The sequence below is a fragment of the Lampris incognitus genome, chromosome 6, assembly GCF_029633865.1.
Source record: "Lampris incognitus isolate fLamInc1 chromosome 6, fLamInc1.hap2, whole genome shotgun sequence".
NCBI classification, from domain to species: Eukaryota; Metazoa; Chordata; class Actinopteri; order Lampriformes; family Lampridae; genus Lampris; species Lampris incognitus.
In genome coordinates this window covers 59,799,497-59,827,345 of record NC_079216.1, presented here as the reverse complement: position 1 = coordinate 59,827,345, position 27,849 = coordinate 59,799,497, and the positions used below count along the sequence as shown (strand labels likewise).

General features: G+C 41.0%; 1 protein-coding gene across 1 annotated transcript; it reads right to left on the bottom strand.

The window, feature by feature from the left end:
* Nucleotides 1-735: 735 nt before the first annotated feature.
* On the bottom strand, nucleotides 736-17,567 carry kif23 (kinesin family member 23). Its single transcript, XM_056281942.1, is given in 23 exon segments — nucleotides 736-1,611; nucleotides 1,704-1,774; nucleotides 2,953-3,034; nucleotides 3,132-3,220; nucleotides 3,539-3,769; nucleotides 4,873-5,076; nucleotides 6,045-6,218; nucleotides 6,322-6,488; nucleotides 6,592-6,753; nucleotides 8,538-8,697; nucleotides 8,832-8,951; nucleotides 9,037-9,116; nucleotides 9,193-9,295; nucleotides 9,449-9,570; nucleotides 12,184-12,296; nucleotides 14,085-14,152; nucleotides 14,824-14,998; nucleotides 15,106-15,218; nucleotides 15,349-15,485; nucleotides 16,468-16,573; nucleotides 16,679-16,807; nucleotides 16,979-17,042; nucleotides 17,554-17,567. Coding segments are annotated over 23 exon segments (2,700 nt in total). The 3' UTR covers nucleotides 736-1,595.
* Nucleotides 17,568-27,849: the final 10,282 nt, after the last annotated feature.

The window sequence follows — 27,849 nt, the reverse complement described above, 5'->3', positions numbered from 1 at the left end:
ACGGACCAGAGGAGGCACTAGTGCAGCGACCAGGACACATACCCACACCCGGCTTCCCACCCGCAGACACGGCCAACTGTGTCTGTAGGGACGCCCGACCAAGCTGGAGGTATATATTTAACATCAGAGAAGTTTGATGCATTGTTACAGCAGACACAGTGCTCTTCCAGACAAGTAGGACTTAAGCCGAGAAAGAGCTAGGCCAGAGACACCAAAATTACAATTTATTCTAATAGTATACAGTGATCGGTGGTGTCTGAGGCTGCACTGAGGTCCACTACTAGAAGCACAGAGAGGTGGAGTCAGAGTCCATAGCTAGAAGACCATTTACCACTCTGGTCAGAATAGTTTCAGTGGAGCGACAGGCCCTGAAAGCCGATTGAGAAGGTTCACATACATAGTTTTCGTCTATATGGGTCGACGAAAGTTGTTGATACACAACTCTCTAGTACTTACGAAAAGAACGGACGTTTAGAGACTGGTTGATAGTTATTAAGAGACCCTGGATCGAGGCGTGGTTTCTTAAGTAGAGGTTTGACCACAGCTGTCTTAAAACTGCTAGGAACAATGCCAGCAGTAAGTGATAAATTAACAATGTCTAGCATTGTAGGTCTCAGAAAAGGCCAGAAGTCTTTAATAGACAGGCAGTTGGTTTAGAAGCTACCACGAGCTTAGTCAAAGTAAGAGAGATACACACAATATATTATCCTTTTGATATGTCATCTTGTTAGTGTTTTTAATTCATACATTTTCAGAAGAAATCACAATCTGTGCTATGACATGTTAAAATGTTGTTTGTAAGATAATTTCAGCAAAGCTGGTAACAGTTGAATAGTTTTATCTACTCGGTTGTTGGGTAAATGGGATTCTTAACATCCAGAAAAAATAATTCTGTGACTTAATTCTGATTTGAAAGAAGACCACTTTGAAGAGATTTAAGAATAAAGTGCATTTTATACTCAGCTGACAACAAAAGTGATGAAAATATGTATATCCAAATTAAATGAGCGATCAAAATTCAAACCTGAGGTTCAATATTATGGCACCAAGCAAGACACAGAATAATACAGTATGCAGCGGACTAAAGTATATGGTATGGCGCCTCTTCACTAACATCCAGTGATTTCTTATGTGACATGTAACAAGTGTGAAGAGAGAAACAAACTCACTAACAAAAAAAAAAACACAAAACCATAAAAGGGCAATCTAAAGCAGCGCAGCCATGATACCCAAGAAGTTATCCCCTCTTTGAATGAATCACATGATTTTATGGAAAGATATAAAATATTTGGATTTTTCGCTTTGGTAAACAAAGTGTACACACGCACGCATCACAAACACATACACACACACACACACAAAAACACACACACACACACACACACACTTGCATATATGAAAGCATAGAAATTGTTTAAATATCATTACTAAGGCTAGATATAAAAAGTTTAACATATTGTGAGTAATGGCATTTAGAAATGAGTCCCACTTAACAAATTCAAAGATCTACAATGTCCTGTGCCTCCATTTAATTTTTAGCAAGGAGTTTTACTTGATATTTGGGAGTGATGAATGCAGCGGGTGTTGGGATCTTCTTATGGTTTCCTTCGCCTGAAACAAAAAATGAAACTCAATCAAACACTCAGATGTGATTTCACCAGTCAATAGAAAGTGCTATTCTAATTTAAAGGCCAGTTTCTTACTTAGTGTATTGACGATGCTCATAACCAGGGCCCATATTTGATCCAGCCCTCATCTCCATGGCAACAGCACACTAAGGAAAACAAGACAACAAATACATAAATAATGTTTAAAAAAAAAAAAAAACAACAACAAAAACAACAACATGCAGTGCTCGAGCCGTGCAGCGGACTGTCATAGGTAGTTCCTCCTGGGTGAGGAGCCAGCAAGGGTAGTGTCCCGCTGCTTTAAATAACTCCTACAGGTGGCAGAGGCCAATAGCATGGGCTTCCTTATGTGTTGCGTTGCCCCGGAGAAACCTGCAGGTGATACCGCCCTCCCCAACAACTGTAAGCACTATGCAATGGATGACCAACTTAGAATATGTAAATTTGACATATTCAATTGGGATAAAGGTAGAGAAAAGATTTTATATATATATATATCTCACCACATATTGTAAATCAAAATCCCCGCTTGTCAATGATATTGTTTTGTGAAGGATGCTATACTGTTTCACTTTCACTGAAGCGGTCCAGATTTATCATTGACAATAACTCAGTTAACCACAGTGAAAAGGTACAATTTTGTAATGTGTTTGTAATTATGAAAAAATAACATCCTAACTACAATATTCCCACATAGAAATAAAAAGATATGTAAAATGGGCCAAATTGTGTCACCTGCCATTTACTTCTAATGTGAATGCGTCCATATGCATTATTCGAGCTCAAGAAAAGATCTCTAAAAGGGTATATAATATAACACAACACTATAAATTGTCATTACTGATTAGAAACCACTATTAAACGGCATGTGTCATTTCTTTTAAGCCTTATTCATAGGAGTTTAGTCTCTGCACATATGCATATTCTTAGTGGCTGAAAAAAAAAGAAAAAAGAAAGAAAAGCCAATCGTCTTGAAGGTTAAATGACACATAGACATTTATTGTGCAATTTGCACGGAAAATTAAAGCTTGTACGCTTCTATGATGAAGCAGATGCCGGCCCCTCTAACCCCTCCCTGGCCCGCTCAGAGAGAAGTCTAACTGAAGTCATTTTCTTACCAGAGCCAACTCTGGGAAGACAGCAATATCCCACCTTAGCTCATCAATACAAGGCAATTCAAACTGTACAGTCTGTTTCTGAAGAAAAGCTTCATCTATTACACTAATGAAAGCGATACTGATAGAAAAAGACGCCTATTAAATAAAATGTAATAAATAATAATGATAATAAAAAACATCGTCAGTGGCAAATTTGATCTCATTACCCTTGTTTCAACATCTGTCCAGTCTTCGTTTTCTCGCTCAACCTTCTTGGCTGGGCTGTTCTCTGACGATCTCCTCTTGCGGCTTAACCGTAACAAAGACAAAGAGATTGTAAACCACATGCGCCTGACTACATTATCAGGGTGCCCAGCATCTGATTAGATTTGGCTTTGGACCATACCTTGGAGCTATGGGAGGCTCTTGTTTTAGGGTCTCTATGTCAGTGAACTGGACTGCCTGTCCTCCCCCTCTGGTTTTAATAACCTCACCCTGAGAGAAGAGAACATACATCACAGTGTGTCTACAGCAGCTCTCTCTTTATATTCCTGGTTTCAATCGATGAGAAAGAAAAGACATGCTGTGCACACTCCAAACCACCCAGGAGCCAAAACTTGAAAAATTACCCCTTCAGCAGCCAGGATGTGTGCATATGAGACCTGGTATTACTGCTTAGCTTAGATCTGGTATTACTGCTACTGATGCATCTCTAGTCATTTCCAAACAAATAACCATGTTAGATGCATTCAGTTTTTTGACTGCAGCCCAAAACCCACTTATGAGGACTTCACACACACAACATTGACATACCTTTATCAGTTTGGTCCGAATCTCTCCATCAGAGGCAACCTCCTGGTGAGTCAGCAGATACTTATCACACTTGGAGAGGGCTTTCTCGTTGGGGGCTGACACCTTGATGGCATTGGGAATTACTGGCTGCATAACCGTATCCAAGTCCACATTGGAGGCGGGCTTGTGGTCAACCCACCTCCCCTCAACAGAGCGGGAACGTCGGTGCAGAGGCCGCACTGGTGTTGATGTCTACTCAAAGAGGCAATGAAGAGTAGAAGAGCAGCAACAGGGGGGAAACTGGAGTTACTACTGAAGTTAAATTACATGACAGAAATCAACCTCCTATTCAAGGGTGAATAAACATGTTTATGTCTAAAGGGTAGCATACTAGTATCTGCCTGTAAAACAGGAACAGTTTTCCTTTGTCAAATCAAGTAACACATAATACAAAAAGGAGGAAAAACTGTGGTGCAACCCAACAACTACAATTTAGCTGTAACAATTTATTCAGCTGTCTTTTTAAAAAAGGGTAAGAACAATTTATTTAGTATAAAGCACAAGAAAAAAAACAGAAAAGGGCCATGCTCACACCAAAGCATTGCCTCTGACCTGGGAGATAAACCAAATATTCCACCAGACTAAAAACGGAGCAGCCCTATATTATTCATGAAAATGGTTGACTTTTTTTTTTTTTTAAAACCTCTACTATGCTGCTCACAAGTAATACACTGACCCTGTAAGCTCTCTCCTCTAGCCATACATCAGCAGAAGGGGAAAGAAATAGCTCTTGTTCTTCCTTCCAAGCACAACGCCTGCCCTCCCTCCTAACAAGTCTGGACTGGGGTCCTAGGATGTGGGATCTAGTGGGTTTACTGGGGGAATGGAAACCCTGCCTGCTGCCCTGAGACACCCACTCAGAGGTACAGGAGGCCACAGAGACAGAGCTAGCGGTGCTTGGGGTGGGGGAAGGGTGTCTTGGCTTACATGTAGCCTCATACTTCAAATCTGGCAATGACTCTGGCACTGGCCTGACCTGGAGAGGATCAATAGGAGAATGTGGAGCAGAGTGGAAAAGTTGTGGCTACATGCAGTTAGCATACACTGTGCACAGACACACAGCTCAAAACCTAAAGAAAGAATCAAAGTACAGGTCCATATATCAGTCAATTAAAATCATCGCATATTAGTCCATTTAGTCAAGGCATAGTAGAAATGACAATGTTAATTTGAAATCGATAAAATCGTGTTGCCACACAAATTTGCTCATCATATTATGGCTAGTATGGTCAGTTTGTTATCAAACAAGGTGGATAAGAAAGATGACAGAGGAGGTGCATGTTAGCATAACATACAGGTACTGGCGAGGGTGAAGCTGATCTCTTGGCGGGGAGCCGCTCTGCCTTGTGAGGCTGCTGTGGCTGGATCTGACGTGGAGGGGGCACAGGACAACTTGGCATCCCCTTCTCTGTCACGATGGCCTTTAGTTGCTTCAGCTTCTCATCTTTTACCCACAGCTTGTTTTGCATCTCCAGCTGCTTTGCATTGACACGCCTCTCCTGTCCAGAAAACATATGAACGTTAACAGATATGGTACTACATGGGATTTTTTATTTGTGCCTGCCCTCAGTGACTTGCCATCACTACCTTGAGAGATTATTACAAAGAAACTGACTGCTCTCTGGTCCAGCAGACCAAACGTGGCACATAGCCTTGTTCTTGCCCTTGTGCTTATCTCGCTCTCTCTCTCTCTCACACACACACACACACACACACACACACACACACACACACACACACACACACACACACACACCACTTTGACTGCACAGTATGGAATTTTGCCACAACTGACAAACCACAATTTTGACTGACTAACAAAATTAAAGCTTGCCTTATTGTCACAGATAAGAGGAAAAATTGATTCTTGTGATCTGCCATTTCCCAGAACTTTCACAACTGAAGATGGCAAAGCAACCATCAGTGGGTTGCAAGTTAGCTAGCTAACAGGCCACAATGTGACAAATTGTGAGTGTGTGTGTGTGTGTGTGTGGGAGGGGGTGTAAACGGAAAATAGGGTCATAGTAAACAGTAGTGGAGTGCCCATGTGTGCCAACTATTTATCTTGCTTCACACAGGGCACCAAGGGTGTTGTGGAGCAGAGAGGCAAGTCCATATGTGATTTTCATCTCCTGTATAAAGCAATTTAATCTTTAAACAGTGTCGGGGGCAAAAGGTTTACCATGGTCCAATACCCATCCACATATATTAAAGATTGAACTCTCTCTTCTGCATTCCAAAAGCACATTCAAGCTTAATGAAGAAACAATATTTAAATGGTGAAAGTAATGATGACAGGTTGACAGTAATGGCAAACAGCAGGTGGCAGATGAACACGAGATAAGCCAAGGGCTCAAATAAATTAATCCAGTTCCCAGTGTAGCTCTTCATGCCACAACATTAGCTGGCTACAATGACAAAAAAAATGCACCCAACTTTATCTTTTTAATTTAAACTTGTTACTCACACATTCTTTTTCCCACTTGTGCTGGGTGTTGGAGACCAGGCCATGCATGCGCTGCTCCATGCGTCTCTTCTCCGACAGCTCCCTGTACAGCCTCTGCTCTCTAGTTTCCAGCTCCAGCTGCAGCGAACGCTTGTTTTCTTCGTAAATATTGGTGGTCTTCTGCAGTATGTTAATCTGAGGAAGAGCCACGTCAGATGTTCAACCAAGACAGAGGACATTGTCAACCAACCAACAGTCCAACCAAAGTGTGGTAGAAGGGGCATTTTTGGTTTCTCACCTTTTGCTCTTGCATCTTGTTTTCTTTATTCAAACGCTCAATTTCAGCCTTCTGGTTATGGATGACTTTGTCCTTCTCTCCCAGTTTGCCATTTTGTTCATTAATATAATTGTCTTTGGAGGCACGGTTGCCATCTTGTTCCTGAAGTACAGTCTTTATCGCGTTGGCTGAAATTTTACCCCAGGGTTAGAAATATGGGAGCCAAGGTGTCAAATCCAATGGTAAAATTAACCTGGTGGATAAAGACTGAGAAAAAACAAAAGCGCTCACCTGCTCTGTTGTACTCTTCAATTATCTTCTGTCGGATTCTCTGCCTCTGCTCCAGAACCTCAATCACCCTGGGCAGGGTGATGTCATCATGAGGATCAGTCAGCTCACAAGAAGGTAGTGGGGGAAAGCTGTGCACTAGCTGGCTTATAACGATGGGTACATCTAGGAAAGAAAGAGAATTTAAAGTGTAACTTCTCCCCTAGGTCTAAGCCTAACTCCACCCACTGCACAATTTAAAAAAATGCTTAACAGTGGGCAAGGGGCTGAGAGGGGGGGCATGGATGTGTGAGGCAGGAGCATGGGCAAGAGTAGCTGGGGAGAGTCACAAGAAGGGCCCAGCGTAAGCTGCCGGCTCACTGCACTCCGCCGTACCCAGTCCCCTCCACCAGCCTGTCTTCTGGCACGGCATCGGACACTGCCCCGGGAAGACGTCATGACTGCTACGACGCAGATGCACCACAGATGGAAGGGGGTGGGCGACAGGCAACTGCTCCCCCAGCCCAACCGACCCAGTTGTCCAGTGGTGCTTCTACAGCATCAAAAGCACAAGTCCAAACCATTGCGCCAAAATTGAAAATGATGAAATAATATAACTAACTGTAAATTGAGAGAAATTCAAAAGGTTGGTAGAAAAAGTAATAAAGGCACAAGGTTAGCGAGTAAACTCCTGTGACTGATGAATCTCAATCAGCATATATTTGAAAATGAGCGCAGTTTCACAAGGGCGGGGCTGGGGGAGGTGGGTTGCCCACCTCTGATTAGAGGGCGTTAATGTTCTTTTTTTTCTTCTTCCAAATTTCTACGTAGATAAATCCCAACCCGGTCAACTCTGTCAGCAATGGCCTTGCAAGGTTCAGGGCTGATTTAAAACAGTAGATGGCATTTTGAGCCATTTTCAACCCATGAAACACTGATTTTTGTAAATTTGCTAAGACATTTCAATATTAACACCAGCATTGATGTGTTTCATCACCGTACAATCATATCATTCAGTTTACAGCTCAAAAAACATGCTTTGCTTAGTATGTCTTTAATTATATCCCTAACCCTGACTCCATGAGGTACTTTTCTGTGGGTGCCTCTAGAAATACAAGCTACTCTAATGAGCAAAGTTCCATGCCACTGTAGTATGGTGTAGGGGGGGGTAATGGTTCACGTATTCAACCAATAACTGCTCAATACAGGCCTTGGCCCATGTAACACGATATAACGCGATTTTTCTACAATGCAGGTTTAAGGATCATCACTGTCTTCCAAAACCCCCCTTTATCACTTCCCAGTTGTGACTGTACCCATCCTCAAATTAGCACCAAACACAAATGATTATTTTCTTAGGCAGTGTTTGCTTTTTTCTTATTCTTCTTTTTTTTTTACATGTTGTTGCACAACACCTTAACATGAACATTCCTACTTGCCATTATATCTCACAGCTAACTATGTAACTGGGTGCGTGTATACAGTGGTAGACAGCAACGAATGAAAACTAAGCATCAGCATTGTAACCAACTGCGTTCACTGTAGGCTATGCCATATCGAGGTCTGTAATTTGAACTAATTTGAACAGGAAACAGATGAATGACTTCAACTTTCACCACAATTATGAGAAACAAAGAGTCACAATAATAATATGCCAATGTTTTAAAAAGCAATATATGACATTTTTTTGCTGACACCAGGTTAACTAGTCTTGCCAAGACTTGAAGTTGTCTACCACTTTTGAATATCTTATCACATAATCCTATGACGAAAACTATCAAGGGAAGTTATGTCCTCTTTCTATTTGTGATGAAAGTTGAAAATCTTCAGGAGAGTTTAAGAAAATCATGTTTTGTTTTGTTTTTTTATGAACCGAGAAAGAAACCAAACCAAGTTACAGACCAAACTGAGTTTAGGGAACAGTTTAGTGAACCTAAATATGGTGGTCGTATTTTGAGGTTAACAGTTACCTCTGTCTATTGGACCACCACGCTCTTCCAGTCTTCGAGAGAGTTCCTCTTTGAAGGCCTGGTTTCTCTGACGCCGGCCTGCAGCCAGGCCACAGATGGACCGGTCCATTGGTCGGGCAACTTCCACCTCCTGGGTCATCTCTGCAAAACGCATCACCAGCTGTGCACACAAGACATCTTTTTAAGGTTTACAACACAAGTCCCTTTCTCTAACTAAATGAAAAAGAAACTTGCATTTTTATACAACTCAATTCAAGATACACAGACTTCTAAGAAGACAGGAGGTAGATTTACCATGCTTTCCTCATAGTCGTCAGCCATGGGGTTGACACACACAACCATTCTAACTTTGCCCTCTCCATCAAAGTAGTTCTTAAATAGATGTGTTATTTTAGAGTCTCTGTAGGGGACCATCTGTGGGAGAAAAATTATTTTACCAATAGTGCACATCAGTGACAGAGATGGAGTTCTTAGCATAATGATCACAGGAAATACAAACCCTGTTGATGCCACACTTCTGGTTTTCACGAAGCACCTCAATACATGTCCGCAATGTCATCAAGGACTGATTTATGTTTCCTGCAATGGAAAAGTAATTTAATCTCACATGAAAAAAATAGACATACAGTACCTACTTTTTGGCAACACAACTGACCTGCTTCACGTAGACGACTGCCTTCTGCCCTGGTCCTACTGGTGCGCTCACTTCCTGCCAGGTCTACCAGGCAGAGCTGACTCACAGTCACCTGGTTCTTATCCTGAGACACAGCAGGTGTAAAAGCATTCACATAAAACAGAAAATATGGCTAAAAATATAACAAACCTAGTCCTTGTATCATGATGTAAGCATTCAAATATAAATCATTAACGAATTTCAAACCTCAATATTACAAATGCAGTATTCATCTGACCTGTAGAATGTTGCTTCCATCTGCATCCAGGGGAGCCTGTGCCAATTTGATGGTGAAAACACTGTGGGAGCGGCTGGACTCTCTATTCAGCTGGGTGTTTGCAATCCTTCTCTTTTTCTGACCTGAAAAATAATACAATTTGACAAACAAAAAAAATGTTAAAGCACGGTGACAGACATATAGTCCATTGTGCAGGTTCAGCTGAAAAGCCCTCATTAATCCCTTTTTGTCTATGGGTTTGTGTAAAGGCTAGCTAACTTGCTAATCACGCAGATTGCCTTCCCTCAGAATTCCATGTATTCCTGTTGGTGTGACCCCTTTTTTCTGTTGTGTGTGATGTGATGAACTGACCTCGCCACCACATTTCCCAAAATCTGTCGACTCAACCACTCTCAATCTCAAACCTCTCAAATTAATTCACATAAAATTAACAGTTTAGATAGATGTGAGCTTGCAATGTCAAATCTAAAATCACATTCTTGAAAATCTGCAAGCAAATAAGCGTCCCTTCTGATACTTTCTATCACGGCTTCATTTAAAACCATAGCAAGTATACAAATAACAGTTTTTGCTTATTTTAACGGTAATTGTGGGGTTGGACCCTCCCAAAAAAAAAAATACTGAGCATTGCGTTTTATGTCTTCAGCATAGCAGTCGAATGTGGAAGGCAGCAGAGGGTTTGAAGACAAAGAAGTTGTTCTGACTAGCAAGCAGATATGCAAGAAAAAACCCAAGAAAAAAACACTACCGCATCAACAGCTAAACCTCAAGATTCAATCATGTTTTATTTGTTTGGCAATGTGGTGGGCGCTGGCTTAATAGCACTGGGAACTGTTTTATTATGAATGGATCTCTGGAATGTGAGTTGCCCAAAAGCCACCGCAGTTACCACGAATCATCCTATGTATAAATAAAATAGAAATCTTCAGAACTGCAACTTTAAGATAGTTTAATACTTAGGTAGGTTTTTTTGTTAAGTCATTTGATTTTAAGAAAAATTGAGACCTCTTGTGGACACCCCTCCCTTTCCTGACCCGCTGAGAGAAGAAGCCATTCTCTGGCCAGAGTTGAAACTAGAGAACTCCAATACCAGGAGCCTGAGTGTAGGACCTACACTAAAAACATGTGTATAAACTAAACAAGAAAACTGAATAGACTGACACTGTAACAGATATGCCCTGTGGTGGAGACGAGACCCAAAGTGAAGAGGGTGGGAGTGGCTGTGTGCCACCAGTGCCTACAGACCACTGCAAGACAATCAAGCTGAGTACTCACGGATGTCAGCTGTAAGATTTTAAATTGCTGTTAAAAAAAAAATCAACATTTGCATAGGGGACATCTTGATTATCGCCTTTTCATTTCAAATTTGATATCACATCTTAGTGCATCTAAACTGTGGCAGCATTCGCTGCATGTTGGGGAGGTAGGGTCTGGTTATCCATCCTCCATTCAGGAGAGGTAAGCCTTTTTTTCTGTAAAAATATGAGTCAATGTAGGTATGGAGCCAAGTCAGGTAACCACTGTCATCTGAGAGTTGATAGATTTGTTAAGCATATGGATAAACAATAATATTTTAACAAACTGCACACATGCGCACAGTGGGACGGTTGTGTATAAAGGTTGGTGAAACTTTGTATACATATTCATTGTAATTAGAAACACTTTCAAAAGCATCAAGGCATTATATAAGTTGGAAAGGCAAAATCATTGTTTTTCATACAAGGAATATTTTACTGCCTATAGGCTACAACTGTAAGCAGGTTTTATCCAATATTTAACTCTTATATCGGATACACTTTATTTTAGGGGGTCGAAAATGACCTAGTAATAAGGTGGTAATTATCACGTAATTTCTTAGAAATAAGGTTGAAATTACCTTGTAATTTGGGTTAGGGGTTAGGGTTAGCTGTAAATTACCTGTAAAAACTACCACCTTATTACTAGGAAATTACAAGGTAATTTCAACCTTATTTCTAAGAAATTATGTGATAATTACCACCTTATTACTAGTAAATTACTAAATAATTTCCGACCCCTAAAATAAAATGTTACCCAATTATCCTTTGAAAGAAGAGTGAAATGCATTGAGCAAAAAGGCCATTATGCTTCATTTAATTACTCTGCCATTGGAGACATTATTTTCCATGGTCTCCACAATGTGTGTACACACATGGGTCGTGTGACAGTATATCCTTACGTCAAGTTTACTTTTTATACATTCTATAAAAGCAAGGTTTTGTGTGTGAACACTGTTTATTCAAGAGGCCCCTGGTCTGTAAAATCTCAGCCTAACAATAATGTTCTTTATATAATTTACTTGATTTACAGCATATATTCCTAGGGCACCACGGTGGCCCAGTGGTTAACACTGTTGTCTCACAGCAAAAAAGGTCCTGGGTTCAAACCCCAGGCTGTCCCAGGTCCTTTCTGTGTGGAGTTTTTGCATGTTCTCCCTGTGTCTGCATTGGTTTCCTCCGGGCACTCCAGTTTCCTCCCACCATCAAAAAGACATGCATGTTATGGTTGATAATCCTGTCTGTGCCCCTGACCCAGGCAATAGGAAAAGATAACTGGAGTTGGTCCTCAGGTGCTGCACGGCAGCTACCCACTGCTCCTAGCTACACAGCCAGGATAGGTTAAATGCAGAGAACTAATTTCATTGTATGTATGTACAAATGACAAATAATGTGTATTCTATTCTGTTCTGTTCTAAGTGCATGTCATTATCATCTTACCTCTCAAGAAAACCTCAAAGGCCTCCTCAGTTGATTTGACTTCAACCTCTGTGCATCCAGCCACATACATATTGTGGTTTTGATCCTCTCGGAGAATTTTAGATTGAGTTGCTCTGCAATGAAAAAGCACAAATGTCATAAAGGGAATACATGATATGGCACATCTCATGTATTGAGGATGAGAAAGGACAAACATCTACAAAGTGGAAATGACTGCATTGCAACAAAAAGAAATCGGAATCCAAACCATTAAGGATAAGCAGTTTGGATAATGTATGTATACATATATGTATGTGTGTCTGTGTGTGTGTGTGTGTGTATACACAGCAGATGGAAACACATTTAGGGAGCTCTACTTCACCAACCCCCCCCCCCAAAAAAAAACAACAACTGATAAACGGTGAGTAACATGATGGTGTAAGTCTGGGCTACTAGAGCACGTTTCATTATTTGAAACGTTAGCTGGTGTAGCTTTTTATCAGTGACTCTGGAATCTTTCTCATAAGCTAACAAAACAAAGTTGTTTACTGTTAATTTAGTTGCATCTTTGCATGAATCTGATTAATTTTCCACAAGGCTGGTTGCAATAATAATAACACCTGGATGATGTCTTCAGCAGTGATGAATTTTCAAATTTACCGTAAATATTATAAAAGATGCTCACATCCTTGTGTGCAGGAACTTAATTTCGCAATGTATGGGCTACTTAGAAATTTGAGATCATAGTCCTTTCCTGTTACTACCAGTGTTCCCCAGGGCTCTGTATTGGGACCCCTCCTATTTATTATTTACCTACAACCTCTTGGCCACATTATCAGGAAATCTGGCATTCAATTTCACTGCTATGCAGATGACACCCAGCTTCATCTATCCACCAAGCCTACCTCCACTCTTCCACCCACTTCCCTTTCGGACTGCTTACTAGAAATTAAATCCTGGTTTTCATCCTACTTCCTCAAACTTAATTATGATAAAACCGAGGCCCTCCTAGCAGGTAATAAATCTATTTTGGCTAAACCTGATAGTTTTTCTCTAACTATTGACAATTCTGTAATTCCTCCATCGCCTCAGGTTAAGAGTCTGGGTGTCATCTTGGACAGCACATTAGCTTTTGAAGTTCAAATCAACAATGTTACTCAGTCTGCATACTTCCACTTCCACTTCCAATATTAATCGTCTTCGCCTGTCACTTACACCTAACGGCACTGCCATACTCATTCACACCCTGGTTACATCCCGTATTGACTACTGCAATGCTATCCTCTTTGGTCTTCCCCTCAAGTGTCTTCATAAACTTCAATTGGTCCAGAATTCAGCTGCTCGTATCATTACCAGAACTCCTTCCATAGATCATATCACTCCTGTTCTTCAGCAACTCCACTGGCTCTATGTTAAATACTGTATTGACTTCAAGATCCTGCTTCTCACCTTTAAGGCCCTTAATAACCTAGCTCCTTCATATCTTTCTGAACTCCTTCATACCCACACGCCCTCCCGCACTCTCAGATCCTCTTCTGCTCTCCAACACACTATACCATTGGTCCGCTTGACTACCATGGGGTCTAGAGCCTTCAGTCATTCTGCTCCCCGCCTATGGAACTCTCTCCCACAAGACATTCGCAACATTGACTCTCTTTCAACTTTCAAATCCCATCTCAAAACATACCTTTTCAAACTGACATATTCAGTCTGATCCACGCTTCATTGAGTTTTGTGCTGATAATGATTTTATACTTCTGTTGTATGAACTTTTTATTGTCTACCCTGCTTTGCTTTGATTTTATACTGTCTGATACAGTGCTGCTTGTGTTTTTTTAACTGTGTTCTGTAAGGTGTCCTTGAGTGCTCTGAAAAGTGCCCACAAATTATTATTATTACTACGCCATTGAGGGGTTGTGCACATGAACTCAATGTTCTGCTGTACAGGTGTGCCTCCACCATTCCACCGAACAAAATAGAAATATTTTATCTGGTAGCGACTATATAGTATAGCAAGGACATGGTTCTACAGATCCTTTAAAACTGACATCTATTAAAGCTGCATTTAATGATTTTAACTGCTATAGGTCAGACAGTTGTGCCACAAAGACTGCAAAACAGACATTCACAACTAAGCTGCTCCTCACCCCTCCTGTCCTGTCTAAAGTGTAATGACAACGTGATCACAATCCTTTTTTTTTTCATCTGGATAATGGTCACAGAGGACTCAAAAGTGATGCCTAGGTTGTGCTATTTCTTCTGGATGTGGAAGTGTGCAATTGTTCACCAACATATTAGACTAAGAACTTGCCTACTTCACACAATTTTCTGTTATTACACTTGCTGCGAGCCTCCCCCTAGACTGAATTTCAGCTTGTGAGTTGTGGTGACAGCTTTATAAGATGGGAGGGGAGAGACGAGTGCCCTTTGCTGGATGAGTAAAACTAAACAATGAACTGAAAGTTAAAGAAAACTAGACTGGGGTGTTGAGTCTCTGTGCGATTGGCATTACTAGCAAACCTTTCACATTACAGGGAGTCACTTGATTTACTGTTAATATCAAAAGCACTGCTTAATGCAGCTTTAAGAATAAAGCCATGACACAGAACAATTAGTTATATAAACATTCCATTTCAACAAATCCTTTTCTGATTCCTGAACTTACTTTGGCTTGACTGGATCATAGGGTGTTTCATCAAGTAGGTCATAGATGTAGTTATTGTAGATTTCAATGTAGGAGACAAAGACACTGTAACTACTATCCTCATCAACACCCTCTGCCTTGCACGCCTCCTCCGGCTTAATCATGTCAGCAAATTCAGGATCAAGCTTTTGTCTGAAACACCAAAGTTATTGTTAGACCTAGAGAAACATATTGACCTGTTGTGACTGGATTAAGAATTATGCAACAGATACTGAGCATTTGACAGCAGTTAGACTTACCTAGAGGAGGGGGTTTTCGGTACAGTTGACTGGTTGCCCAGCCTCTGGCGCTCCAATAAAGCATCACCTTGGTTCTGTACCTCCAAACCATTCTTATCATCTACCTTAAAAACCTGAACAGGTAGAAGAGAAGGGCACTGAGCTGCGCCTTTATAAACTGAAGTTTGCACATTTCACAAAGCAATCAAATGCCACATTAAAACAAAGAACTGCCATTCTTAAACATTAGTGCCAATCTCTTACAAATCTTTTGGCCTGGTAGGGACCTATGCTGTTGAAGATCATGTCGAGGGAACGAGGTAGAAGTCCACCCTGGCCAGGGGTGCCAGTCATCGTGAATGTCTTGCCACTTCCTGTGATCCCATATGTAAAAAGCAGCCCTGCAGCAAAGCCCCATAGTCAGTCAAACGAGAAGCATACAAACGTACCAAGAATAGCATCAGTTTTTTAGCCCTTGATTGGTATATGTAACTGTGTTCAGCCTTGTTTAAACTACAGTAAAATAGGTACTACGAGGAGCGAGTAAAAGAATATCCAGTAGACCAGTGTGAAGAAAGGACCCCAATCAGACATAAGGGCAGGGCTCGAAATTAACTTTTTTCCTCAGTGTCCCACAACTGTCCCGAATTCTACTTTGTATTGTCCCGGATATAACCAACAGTGTCCCAAATTTCAATTCTTGTCGTCGCCCCCCCCCCCCCCAATTATGCAGAATAATATAATTTGATCCTTTTTTGTCACTTAATCATCACACCATAGACTCTGGTCCACCATATAAGTTTAAAATACTTATTCTTTTATTAAACATATGATTAGTTTCGGGAGTTTCGGGAGTCGGCAGTATTGGGGCTTGCATCAGGGGGCTGTTTATTCAACCACCTCAGCATTTCTTTCTTCTTCTTCTTTTAACTGTCGTTGATGATGGTCTATCGCTCTGGCTCTATGAATGTTGCATTGGCGCGAGTCAAGCAGCAGCCACTGGCAGAGTGGATGACGTAGAATGCATTCTATGATTTGCACGAACATGCGATTGACTGCCCTATCGTGAGGTGCCGCAAGAACGTCAGCCTTCTGTAGTTTCGCCGTTCACTTCACACATTTTTATTAAATTATTCAAACGACAAAGTAACGTCTAGATACTCATAATTAATGACTTTGCAAATAACACCTATTTCGAAGTTTACTTTGACATTTTTTTTCACTGTCCCGGAATTGTCCCAGACAAAATATATTTGTGTCCCAGTAGGATTTTTTTATGGTCCCCGGGACATCGTTAATTTCGAGCCCTGCATAAGGGTGTATGTTATATAGGTTGCCATTATTAAATAACACAAAATGTCTCCTGTGAGAAGATTGGCTTACCATTTTTACAATGAATGAGGTCATCCACAAGAGGTTTGGCCACCTCCATAAATAGCTCAAACTGAGATGTTGCAACTGAAAACACCTTCTTGAAGGAATGTTGTGTCTATGAGGCATAAAAGATGGTAGCATATATGCTATTCAGGTTAATAACATTGTATATCAAAACATGACAAACAATAGAAAACAGTCTCGCACTAGCTTAAAATACCTCTTTCAACTCGCCATTCCGATTCACTTTGAGCCCTTCCGGTGCATGCAGCTGAATGGTGGTACTGCTGAGCACTTCAATGCAGCATTCCTCATCCCCAGCTTCTAGAGGTTTCACCCGGCACCATACCTAATTAAATGACAATGACTTCAACGTGCAGTGAAATTTTGGCATTTCTAATTCCTTGTATTGTTTAATCAGGATTATTAAGTCATACCAAACTTTGGAAGATTGTAAACTATCACCTAAAGGTTTGGCTGATTCTTCTACTAGTCATCATAGACCGAATAGGTCACTCACCCCAACTGGGTCGCTCTGATTACTGGCAGGCTTCTTGGGAGGTCTTCGAGGAGTTCTGCCCTTCCTGAAAAATCGTTCAGGTTTTAGTCAAATTAGCAGTTTGTGTAGGCACGAGTTATACTGAATATCTGTTTCTGTGTTGGGTTAGCTATAGCTAAATTGGACTTCTATTTCAAAAGCCATTTCACTCGGGTGACACCGCGTCAACCATTTCCTAAACCCTAAACTTAATCCTAAACATCAGAATCAAATCAGTTTACTGGCCATGTACGTTTGCACATATATGGCAATTTGACTCCGGTTTCGTGGCTCTCTCAGTATACTTATTCTTAAAAAGTGTACTAATCCTAAACATTAACCCTAAAGGTAACCTAATGTTAGCCCCGGGGAGAAATATACAAATAGTGTGTCCCGTTACTAAATCGTCTCTTGTTAGCCGGCTACCGCTCCTTTCGCTATGGCGTTAACGTTAGTCACAAAACAAGCGCTAACGACAAAACCAAATGTATTACCACGGCACAAACTTATCGCGCAAGCAAAGCCGCATGAACAAAACCTCTTTAAACTTTACTCACGCCTGTCTAAACATTGCTTCTTTGTTTTATAATAACGTTTCTCCTTCTCCAAAATTCAAACTTTCCCCCCGCTTTGTCCACACTGCGCTCTTCAAACGGCCCAAACGCAGCCAATGAAATTCCACAACAACTGAAATACGTATTTCCGTTTGAGCCAGGCCCACGGACCGGAAGTACAAATCAACGACACTGACACCTACCGTCCACAATGTGTAACGCACACACATGCGTTACGTAGCAAGTCTTGGGAAGAACTCTACTTTCCGAATTTAACTGAATATGAAAGGATGCATGTTAACGTGAGAAGAACAATTAAAATGCTCAAAGGAATTTTTGGCGAACATTTTGTGATTCAGTTGGAAGAGAAACTAAAGTTGAAAAGGTATGGAGATAATTAGAGTACTTGGAATTGGATCAAAAGAGAATATGAATATCCAGTAGTAGACAGGGGTGGAATTACAGTATTAACTGACGAAGAGACAGCTGAAGTTCTTGCACAATAATTTGTTCAAGAACACAGTTTGGATGATATTGGTGCGGAAGAGGAATGGGGAGAGAGAGCCAACAATAGCAGGCAACACTGATTTATTAGTGTGAAACGAAGAAATGACAGTACACAGAATATTCCATTGACCAACACAGAAATTAACAATGCCATTAGGAAAACAAGAAAGTCAGAACCAGGTAAAGATGAAACCTGCTACGTGATGGTATCTCATCTTAGTGGATTATCTAAGGATATTTTAATTTAGATGTATGGGAGAAGGGAAAGCTACCCAAAAGCTGGAAAGAAGCTGTAAGTGCACCAGTTCGTAAACCAGGGAAAGATTGCACTAATCCAATGAATTATACAATTGCCTTAACTTTTCACAGGAGCAACATAATGGAAAAAATTATTAATGAATGATTGAAAATTAAAATAGGAACTAAAGCTCTTATGTCAAATTATCAGTGTATTCAGGTGAGGCAGGGGTACAATGGACCCGACATTATGTCTGGAATATGAAATAAGAAAAGCTCAGATAAAAAAAATGTATTTTTTATACAGAAAAAGCCTATGGCATGTAATGGAAGGAGGGACTATTAATAAAACTAAGTAAATTTGGGGTTAAAGGTAGAATGTTTAGGTGGATTAAAAATGTACTACTTGAAAGATCTATTAGAGTAATGAAATGAAAAAAATGAAAAATTAATATGAAAAAGCTATTCAGTGAATTATGCTGTTGAAAATGGTGCAGCTCTAGGAGTATAATTAGTCCATTATCATTCTCTATTACGATTAATGATGTGTTTTTGAGAATAGTAGATGGAATGGGTTTTTTTCTCTTTGCAGATGATGGAGTGATTTGGATTATAATAGTAATAATAATAATCATATAATAATAATAACAATAACAATAAAAATAAGAATGTGATTTTACTGTCCAGAAGTTGAAGCTACTGGGAAAATAAAGGAATGATCATACAAATGGGAATTTAGATTCTCAGTGGATATAGCAAAAATGCTGTGTTTTTTTTTTAACAAATTATACGGTCAAGAATTTGAGAGAGTAGAGTAATTTTAAGTTCTTCGGGCTGTGGTTTGGTGAAAGACTTACATGGTTTGTACACATTCAGAAGATTATTGCTAAATGCAAGAAAGTAATGAATGTAATGAAGTGCTTGGATGGAAGTGAATGGGGTGCAGAAAGAACATCAATTATGACTACAGACTATCAGGATTAATCAGATCAATTTTAGATTATGGATGTGTGGTTTCTGAATTTGCTGCAAGCGGTCTACTTGAAGAAAAAAAATCTCATCCAGTATCAGGCTTTGCAGTTGTGTTGTGGTGCTATGAGGTGTACTTCAGCCGCAGCTCTGGAAGATGAGATGGGTGAAACTCCATTGGAAATAAGAAAAATTTCATTGAATTATTGGATCCATTTAAAAGGGCACAGTCAATATCAGCAGCTGTTTATAAGGTTGGGGATACCTGCAGTCAGTTAAGACTGACGAAGTCACTTCGATGAATGATGAAACGTTTCTCCCAATAAACCTTGTGTCCAGATGAACTGATTCAACATTCTGGAATTTCCTTAGCTGGATTATTGAGCATGCATCAAGACAATAACATACAAGAAATCTGTCTTGGTATGTTGGAGCAAGAGGGAAAAATCCACAGTAAATAGCAAAGATAAAAGTTAAAAAGAATAATAAATATAATTTATATTCAAGATAAAATAAAATGAGAATGAAAGTAAGGTGCAATGAGGTGCAATCAACACCAGTTCAGAGTTGAACATTAGACCACGTGGCAGCCCCTGATGCTCAGCACTGGGTGGCAGGAGCTGTATTTACAAAAAGTTAAATTAGAATTTGAAGAAGTTATTTACAGACTAATAGTTACTTACAGGGTAGTGCAGGTTTTATGTAGGGTGTCCATACACAGAGAGCACAGTATAGGGATGATAAAAGGGGGTGGGTGGGTGGATGGAAATGTTAGGATTTGTGGGTGTATGGGGGCTTGTTAAAAAGGCCTACTGCTGTGGGGAAGAAGCTGTTCTTGTGGTATGAGGTTCTGGCTTATATAGACCTTAGCCTCTTGCCAGAGGGGATTATTTTGAAGAGACTATGCCCTGGGTGGGAATGATTTGGCTATGATGTTTCCCGCTTGCCTCAGTGTCCTGGGAGCATACAGGTCATGGAGGGATGGCAGGTTGAAGCCAGTCACCCTGTCAGCAGAGGGAATGATAAGCTGCAGTCTGCCCTTGTCCTTGGCAGTGGCAGCAGTGTACCAGATAGTGGTGGGGAGGTGAGATTGGACTCAGTGATGGCAGTGTAAAAGTGCACCATCACTGGATTTGGCAGGTTGAACTTTTTCAACCTGCCATGATCCTCCCACGCGCTACGTCCCCCTGGCGAAACTCCTCACTGTCTGGTGAAAAGAAGCGGCTGGTGAACCCACATGTATTGGAGGAAGCATGTGGTAGTCTGCAGCCCTCCCCGGATCGGCAGAGGGGGTGGAGCAGTGAGAGGGATGGCTCAGAAGAGTGGGATAATTGGACGGGTACAATTGGGGAGAAAAGGGGGGGGTGAAGAAAAACTGGTTTGTTGACCACCCAACATTTCTTGTTTAATACCTTCCACCCTACTCTCCATTTCTCAATCCCATTGAAGAGTTCTTTTCAGCATGGCGGTGGAAGGTGTATGACCGCCAACCCTATGTGCACATGCCTCTTCTGCAGGCAATGGAGGAGGCATGTGATGATATTGATGTGGGTGCTATTCAGGGCTGCATATGACACTCAAGGTGCTTCTTCCCTCAATGTCTAACCAGGGAGACCTGTGATGCTGAGGTACTGTGCCCAGACCCAGCTAGGCGGCGAGATACAGCCTAAATATTTTACTTTCCTCTGTTTTGTTTTTTGTCATTTTTTAAAAATATTTTTTCCGTCAAAAGTTTTCTTTTCTGTTTACTGTATTTGATAGAAAGCATATTTTTGTTCACACAGCTGTAATGTATATTGGATGTGTCGTGCATAGGTTGCACTGATTTGTTGTGGAGAAAAAGGAAAGGGTTTTGTTTCAACAGCATATTTGTGCCTGTGTACATATTTCTGTAGACTTGAACAATCTCTCTCTCTCTCTGTGCAGAATTCTCCACATACACAACTATTGTATTATGACAAAGCCCACCAAAGATGAAAGTGCTTTTGATTGAGCACACCAGTGTGTAGTCGGTTGGGCAATATGAATGAAGTGTGCACTATTTGTGTTGAGTGATTTGAGAAAATGAGTCCCGTTTTCAAAAACGTGTTGGCAAAAAACTAAAAATAAAAACTGGAATAAAGATAAGTGGGAAATAATGACTGTACACGATTCTGATATCCTTTCAGTAGGTCGTATAAAGGTAAAAAAAAAAAGTTGTCAAATATTTGGGAATCACTAAAAAAGTAAATCTCCAAATAAAAGAATCTCAATTTTTTTGTTATCAAAAGTTGAAAAATCAAAATCCATGTTTAACTGTTGGTTACAGAGAGGCCTTTCTATTTTGGGTCGTGCTTTACTTTCTAAGGCGGAAGGTTTATTCAGATTGATGCATCCAGCTTTATCTTTACACGTTGATCAGAAAACATGTGCAGCGCTTCCCCCCCCTTTTTCCCCCTCCCCAATTATACTTGGCCAGTTACCCCTCTCTTCCGAGCCGTCCCGGTCGCTGCTCCACCCCTCCCGCCGATCCGGGGAGGGGTGGAGCCACATGTCTCCTCCGATACATGTGGAGTCGCCAGCCGCTTCTTCTCACCTGACAGTGAGGAGTTTCGCCAGAGGGACGTAGCGCGTGGGAGGCTCATGCTACAGGCGCCCCGACCGACCAGAGGAGGCGTTAGTGCGGCGACCTGGGACACATACCAACATCCAGCTTTCCCACCCGCAGCCACGGCCAATTGTGCCTGTAGGGCGGCCGACCAAGCCGGAGGGAACACGGGGATTCGAACCGCCTTCCCCGTCTTGGTAGGCAACGGAATAGACCGCTACGCTACCCGGATGTGTGCAGCGCTCTTATTCAACTTCATTTGGAAATATAAGACAGAATATCTAAAGAGGAAACACTCAGGGCCGGATCTAGGCCTCGCCTCCGTTTTGGGCCCCCCACCAACATAAAAAGTAAGTGCAATATAACAGACAGCTGGCGAATACGGACAGAGCACGCACAGAGTGCAATAACATAACTAATTAATTGATTGATTGATTGATTAATTAATGATAGGCTAGTTAAATAAGTATCATTCATTATAAGTAATAAGTCCTAAATAATTATTCAATAGGCTACAGTTAATACCACGTAATGCCCGGTAGGTTGCTTGTGTGAGGAAATAATAGGCTGCTGAGTGCTGCACTCTTGAGTTAATACGTCCACTAGAGGGAGACAGCTTGGGAAAGGAAGTATAAAATATCTCAAACGCTTTCCTGTGTTCAAACGCTGCAGAACGATATGCCATTTAATAAAACATTATCTTTTTTAAAAGCAAAAACCGCTTGACTGTGCCTCGTCATCTATCTGTCGTTGACCGGTGATCTCCAAAAGCCCTGTTTAACTCGTGTTGTCCCGACGAAGGAGCTTGTCAACAGGAACGAAGAGCTTCCTTGAAGCTCTTTACTTAGGCTATATTCATTTTTGACATGATGACTTCGGTGACACACATACGAAATGTAAATGGAATACAACAGCTGGCGAATAAGGACAGAGCACGCACAAAATGCAATAATTAAATAAGTCACAACTAGCTAAATAATCAGTAGGCAGCGATTAATTCAGGTAATTGATCATGCCTTACCTGTGTAAACTACTAATAAGACACGTTAGCCCCTAGCTAACGGGTCTGACCCTTTAGCCCAGCGGTTAGTGACGTCGCCTTGTGGTGCAGTACACCCCGTGTCGAATCCCGCACCGGGCAAGAAAATAACCGGTTACACCTGTATGACGGTAGATCACAAAAGCCTCCGACGTGTGTTGCTGATGCAGAATGTCATCAAATGACAGGGAGGACGTGAACGTGTTCTCAATGGCCAATTAACTAGCGGCGTTCAGTCTTTTCTGGCCCGCGGTTGATCTCGGACGACCCTTCGCTTGACACTGGGATGCACAGGTCCATTCTCAGACAAATGTCCCCGTTGGGGAAAGAATTAGACAGGCTGGGATCTCTCATCTCCTTCAGCATCTCCCGGGCAGACGCAACACTGTTTGTTTCCGAGGACGGACTTAAAATGACACAATCCGTCTGCGAGACCCCTTTCAAAGTCCTGTGGACGCGCATCAGCTCACCGGTGGCTTGTGGTTATCTCCGCGAGGCTTGGAGAGTTCACGTGTGACGTGAATCCAAATTTCTGCGGGGACGCTGTTGCTCCGCTGTAACTCCCATTACAGTTCAAGTTAAACGCAAATCCGGTATGGCATTCTGGGAGATGGAGTTCTTAGAGTTGGACTGAACGATACCGCGCAGGTATAACATAGGCCGTGTTACAGGTTTTAACCCCCTTGAAAGATCTAATTGATATTCGCATGTCTGTGCTATGATTGGTTGAGTACGAATGCTGTCGTCATACAGGAGAGACGGAGGGTGATTGCTCGTTGTGGGTTACGGTTTGGTTAGGCTGTCTGTCTGTCTGTCTGTCTGTCTGTCTGTCTGTCTTTCTGTCTGTTTCTCTCTCTCACACACACTCTCTTTCTCTCTCTCGCTCACACACGCACACGCACGCACACACTCTCTCTCTTTCTCCCTCTATCGCTCACACACACGCACACTCTCTCTCTCCCTCTCTCGCTCACAAACACGCACACACTCTCTCTTTCTCCCTCGCTCGCTCACACACACGCACACACACGCTCTCTCTCTCTCTCTCTCTCTCTCTCTCTCTCTCTCTCTCTTCTCTCCCTCTCTCGCTCACACACACGCACACACACTCTCTCTCTCGTTCTCCCTCTCTCGCTCACACACACGCACACGCACACACACTCTCTCTCTTTCTCCCTCTCTCGCTCACACACTCGCACACACACTCGCTCTCTCTCTCTCTCTCTTTCTCCCTCTCTCGCTCACACACACGCGCACACACACACACGCACACACACGCACACACAGAAGAGACGGCGGGTCGACAGAAGGGACGACAGTATTCGCCCTCAGCCAATCGTAGCACAGACAGACGAAGATTAATTAGATCTTTCAAGGGGTTATAAACCGATAAAACGGCCTATGTTATATCTCATACCACGGTTTCATTTGCGTTATTTCTTTTTATGGCATAATAATTATTCCTGATTGATAGACTTGTATTTATTTGGCGTGTGTCATAGGAATTGTTGATATATTAAAAATTCTATTAATAAAATAATAATAATAACTTTAAAATATATTATATTTCCCCCCTTCCCCCATAATTTTGGGCCCCCTCGGAAATGTGGGCCCTTGGCCTGGGCCTTGCCAGCCCTGGAAACACTCATTAGACTATATTCAGAGGGTGGTCTTCATGTTTTAGATTTTCAAACTATTAATAAGGTTAATTGGCTAAAAATGTGTTCCCTTAGTTATTTATTCCCAAAGTTGTGTGTTATCAGTGTGGTGGATTAAGAGTCTTCCTTTCCTGTCATTTTATTTCAGGGTAAATTACCTGTTAAACCTGCCAACGTCCATAAACAAGGCCTTGACACGTGGACGATTGCTTTCAAGCACAACTTCTCCCCACACGTGTGTATCTTATGGAACAATCAACATGCTGAATACGGTAATGCGACCCTGTTTTTTAAGGACTGAGGTATTTGTTAATTTCTGCACTTCTAGTTGAAATGGGAAAGCTAGCTACCTACGAAGAGTTCATCCTACAGAGAGGATTTCTCACTCTCAGCGTTCCTGAGTACTTAACAGTACTACTACTACTACTACCAAGGAGGAGAGAGTGGTGATTGGAGTGGACTTCAATGGGCATGTTGGACAGAGGTGATGAGTAGTTATGGTGTCAAGGAGAGAAATGTAGAAGGACAGATGGTGATGGAGTTTGCGAAAAGGGTGGAAATGGCTGTGGTGAATTACGAGAAGAGGGAGGAACACAGGGTGATGTATAAGAGTGGAGGACAGTGCACACAGGCGGACTATATCCTACGTTGGAGGTGCGATCTGAGAGGGGTTGGGGTGATGTGGAGAATGTAGCTAGGCAGCATCGGATGGTGGTCTGTAGGATGATCTGGAGACCAAGAAAAGGAAGAGGGTGAAGGCAGAGCCAAGGATCAAATGGTGGAAGTTGAAGAAGGAAGACTGTTGTGTGGAGTTCAGGGAGGAGTTAAACAGGCATTGGGTGGTAATGAAGAGTTGCCGGATCCGAGTAAGTCCCGAGTATTAAAGTATATCCACTAAATCGCTGTCTCTCATTAAAGCATCGTTATGATATGAACCTGCATCAGGGGTTATTCCCAGACTGTGGCTTGGTGGAAAGGTTCTCCAGGAACGTTCTTGTAATAAGAAAGATAAAGAAGAAGATAGAAACTCCACTTTATTTTGTCATTGTAGAGATTACAATGAATTTGTTCTCTGCATTCAACCCATCCTATTGTATAGGAGCAGTGGACAGCTGCAGTGCCCAGGGACCAACTCCAGTTCTTCTTTCCACTGCCTTGCTCGGGGGCACAGGCGGGGGTATTAACCCTAACATACACGGGGAGGACACGCAGAAAGCACCTGGGCTGGCCTGGGGTTCGAACCCAGGGCCTTCTTGCTGCGAGGCAATAGTGCTAACCACTGGGCCACCGTGCTGCTCGTATCAGAAGTGCTCTCACTTCTTTCCAAAGTCAGTGTCTCAACTCCTATCATCATTAGAAAGTGATGTTTGCTAAAATTAGCAGGAATGTTTGGACTGAATTTAATAGAATTCAGTCTATTAATCTATCTATTAATAAAATTAATAGATTTTTGGTCCCCAAAAATTTGTCAGCTGGCAGATGATACCTCATTATTTTTAAGGAGCAAAGATGAAATCCTCAAAGCATTACAGTGCATTGAACATTTCTCTGTTGTATCTGGTTTGAAGATGAATGCCAAGAAATCTGTCCTTTCCCCACTTAAAGCTTGTAATTTGTCTCATATACATGACATAGAGGTGAAAGATACTGTCTCATATTTGGGGTTACACTTTGCAAAGATGAAAAAATATGTACAAATTGAATTTTGACCCAATTATTATCCAAACCAAAAGCAGATTCAATATATGGTTATCTAGAGATTTATCATTATAAGGAAGAATTCTCCTATCAAAGGCTGAACGCCTTTCAAGGTCTGTATATGCATCACTTTCATTAAATATACTAACTGAAATTCATAATTCACAATCAATGAATTTTATCTGGAAAAATAAACTTCACTACTTAAAAAGAGAGATTTTGTATAACAGAAAAGATAATGGGGACCTGGAAGTCTTAGATTATGAAACACTTAATAGCTTTAAAATAAATTGGCTTATAAAATGTTAAATAACAAAAATAGCACATGGAACACCTTTCCCAAATACTCATTTAGTAATGTTGGTGGGATTGAATTTCTTCTTAAATGTAACTATTCTGTAGACAAATTACCTACCAAACTAGCTAATTTTCACAAACAGGCACTATTAGCATGGACCTTGGCCTATAAGCACAACTTCTCTCCACACAGATATTACTTATGGAACAACAAAGACATCCAGTTTAAACACAAAACTCTGTTTATCCAGAAATGGTTTGACAACAATATCGTTCAAGTTCAGCAACTTTTGAATAAAGATGGGTTATTGCTGTCTTATGGAGAATTTCTGAAAAAGTTTGAATTACCTGTTACACCGAAAGAATATGTATTAGTGTTTGATGCTATTCCAAAAGGTGCTTTATGGGTTCTGAGATACTCTCATAATGATACAACTCAGTCCTTAGATTGGAGATGGAATATCTTCATTGGTGATTTAGATGTCCTAAATAAAACATGTAGCAATAAGCAAATCCGGAATACCCTTGTGGATAATAATATTCCCCCGATGCAAATGTTCTGGTCTTCTATTTATGGTGACTTGAATTGGAAAAAGGCATGCAGAATATCAGACAAATATTGTATTTACAATAAAATGAAAGAGGTGTCATGTAACATTTTACATGGAATATGCCCTGTAGAGCACGTTGTGGAAAGGTTTAACCTGAATATTAATTATTCTTGTGACTTCTGTGGTTTGAACAAAGAAACAATTTCTCATTTATTTTTCGATTTGATGTATCCCAAAATATTTTGGATTGATATGCAAAACCTTCTATCTAGGAAAACAACTCAAATGGTCATGCTTCATGGTAGTGATATTTTAATTTATTTTGAAAATAACTCAATGGACAATTTTTTTTAGGATTTTAACCCAACTGTTTATAATTTTTGGCAAATTCCATATACATAAAATGAAGTGGACCAATAGACACCAAACTTTACCTTATTTCTAATTGATATTAACCTCTATTACAATTCTCTAGTTAAGCTGAAAAATGGAAAAGCAACAAAGACCCGAACAATATTTGAAACATATAAAATTATCGACTAATGCTCCTGAACTATTAATCTGTGCACCTTAATTGGGTTTTTTTTCTTTCCTTCTACGTATTGCTTTGCTTCTATTGATTGTTAAAAGCTTCTTGCACAATCCCTTTTTATTTTTATATAAATGATTTCCCTGGCAATCTGTTTCCTCTTTTATTCTTTTTTGTTCTCTAAACTTTGTGTATACGTTACGGTTGTTTGTCTGAATGTTATCAAT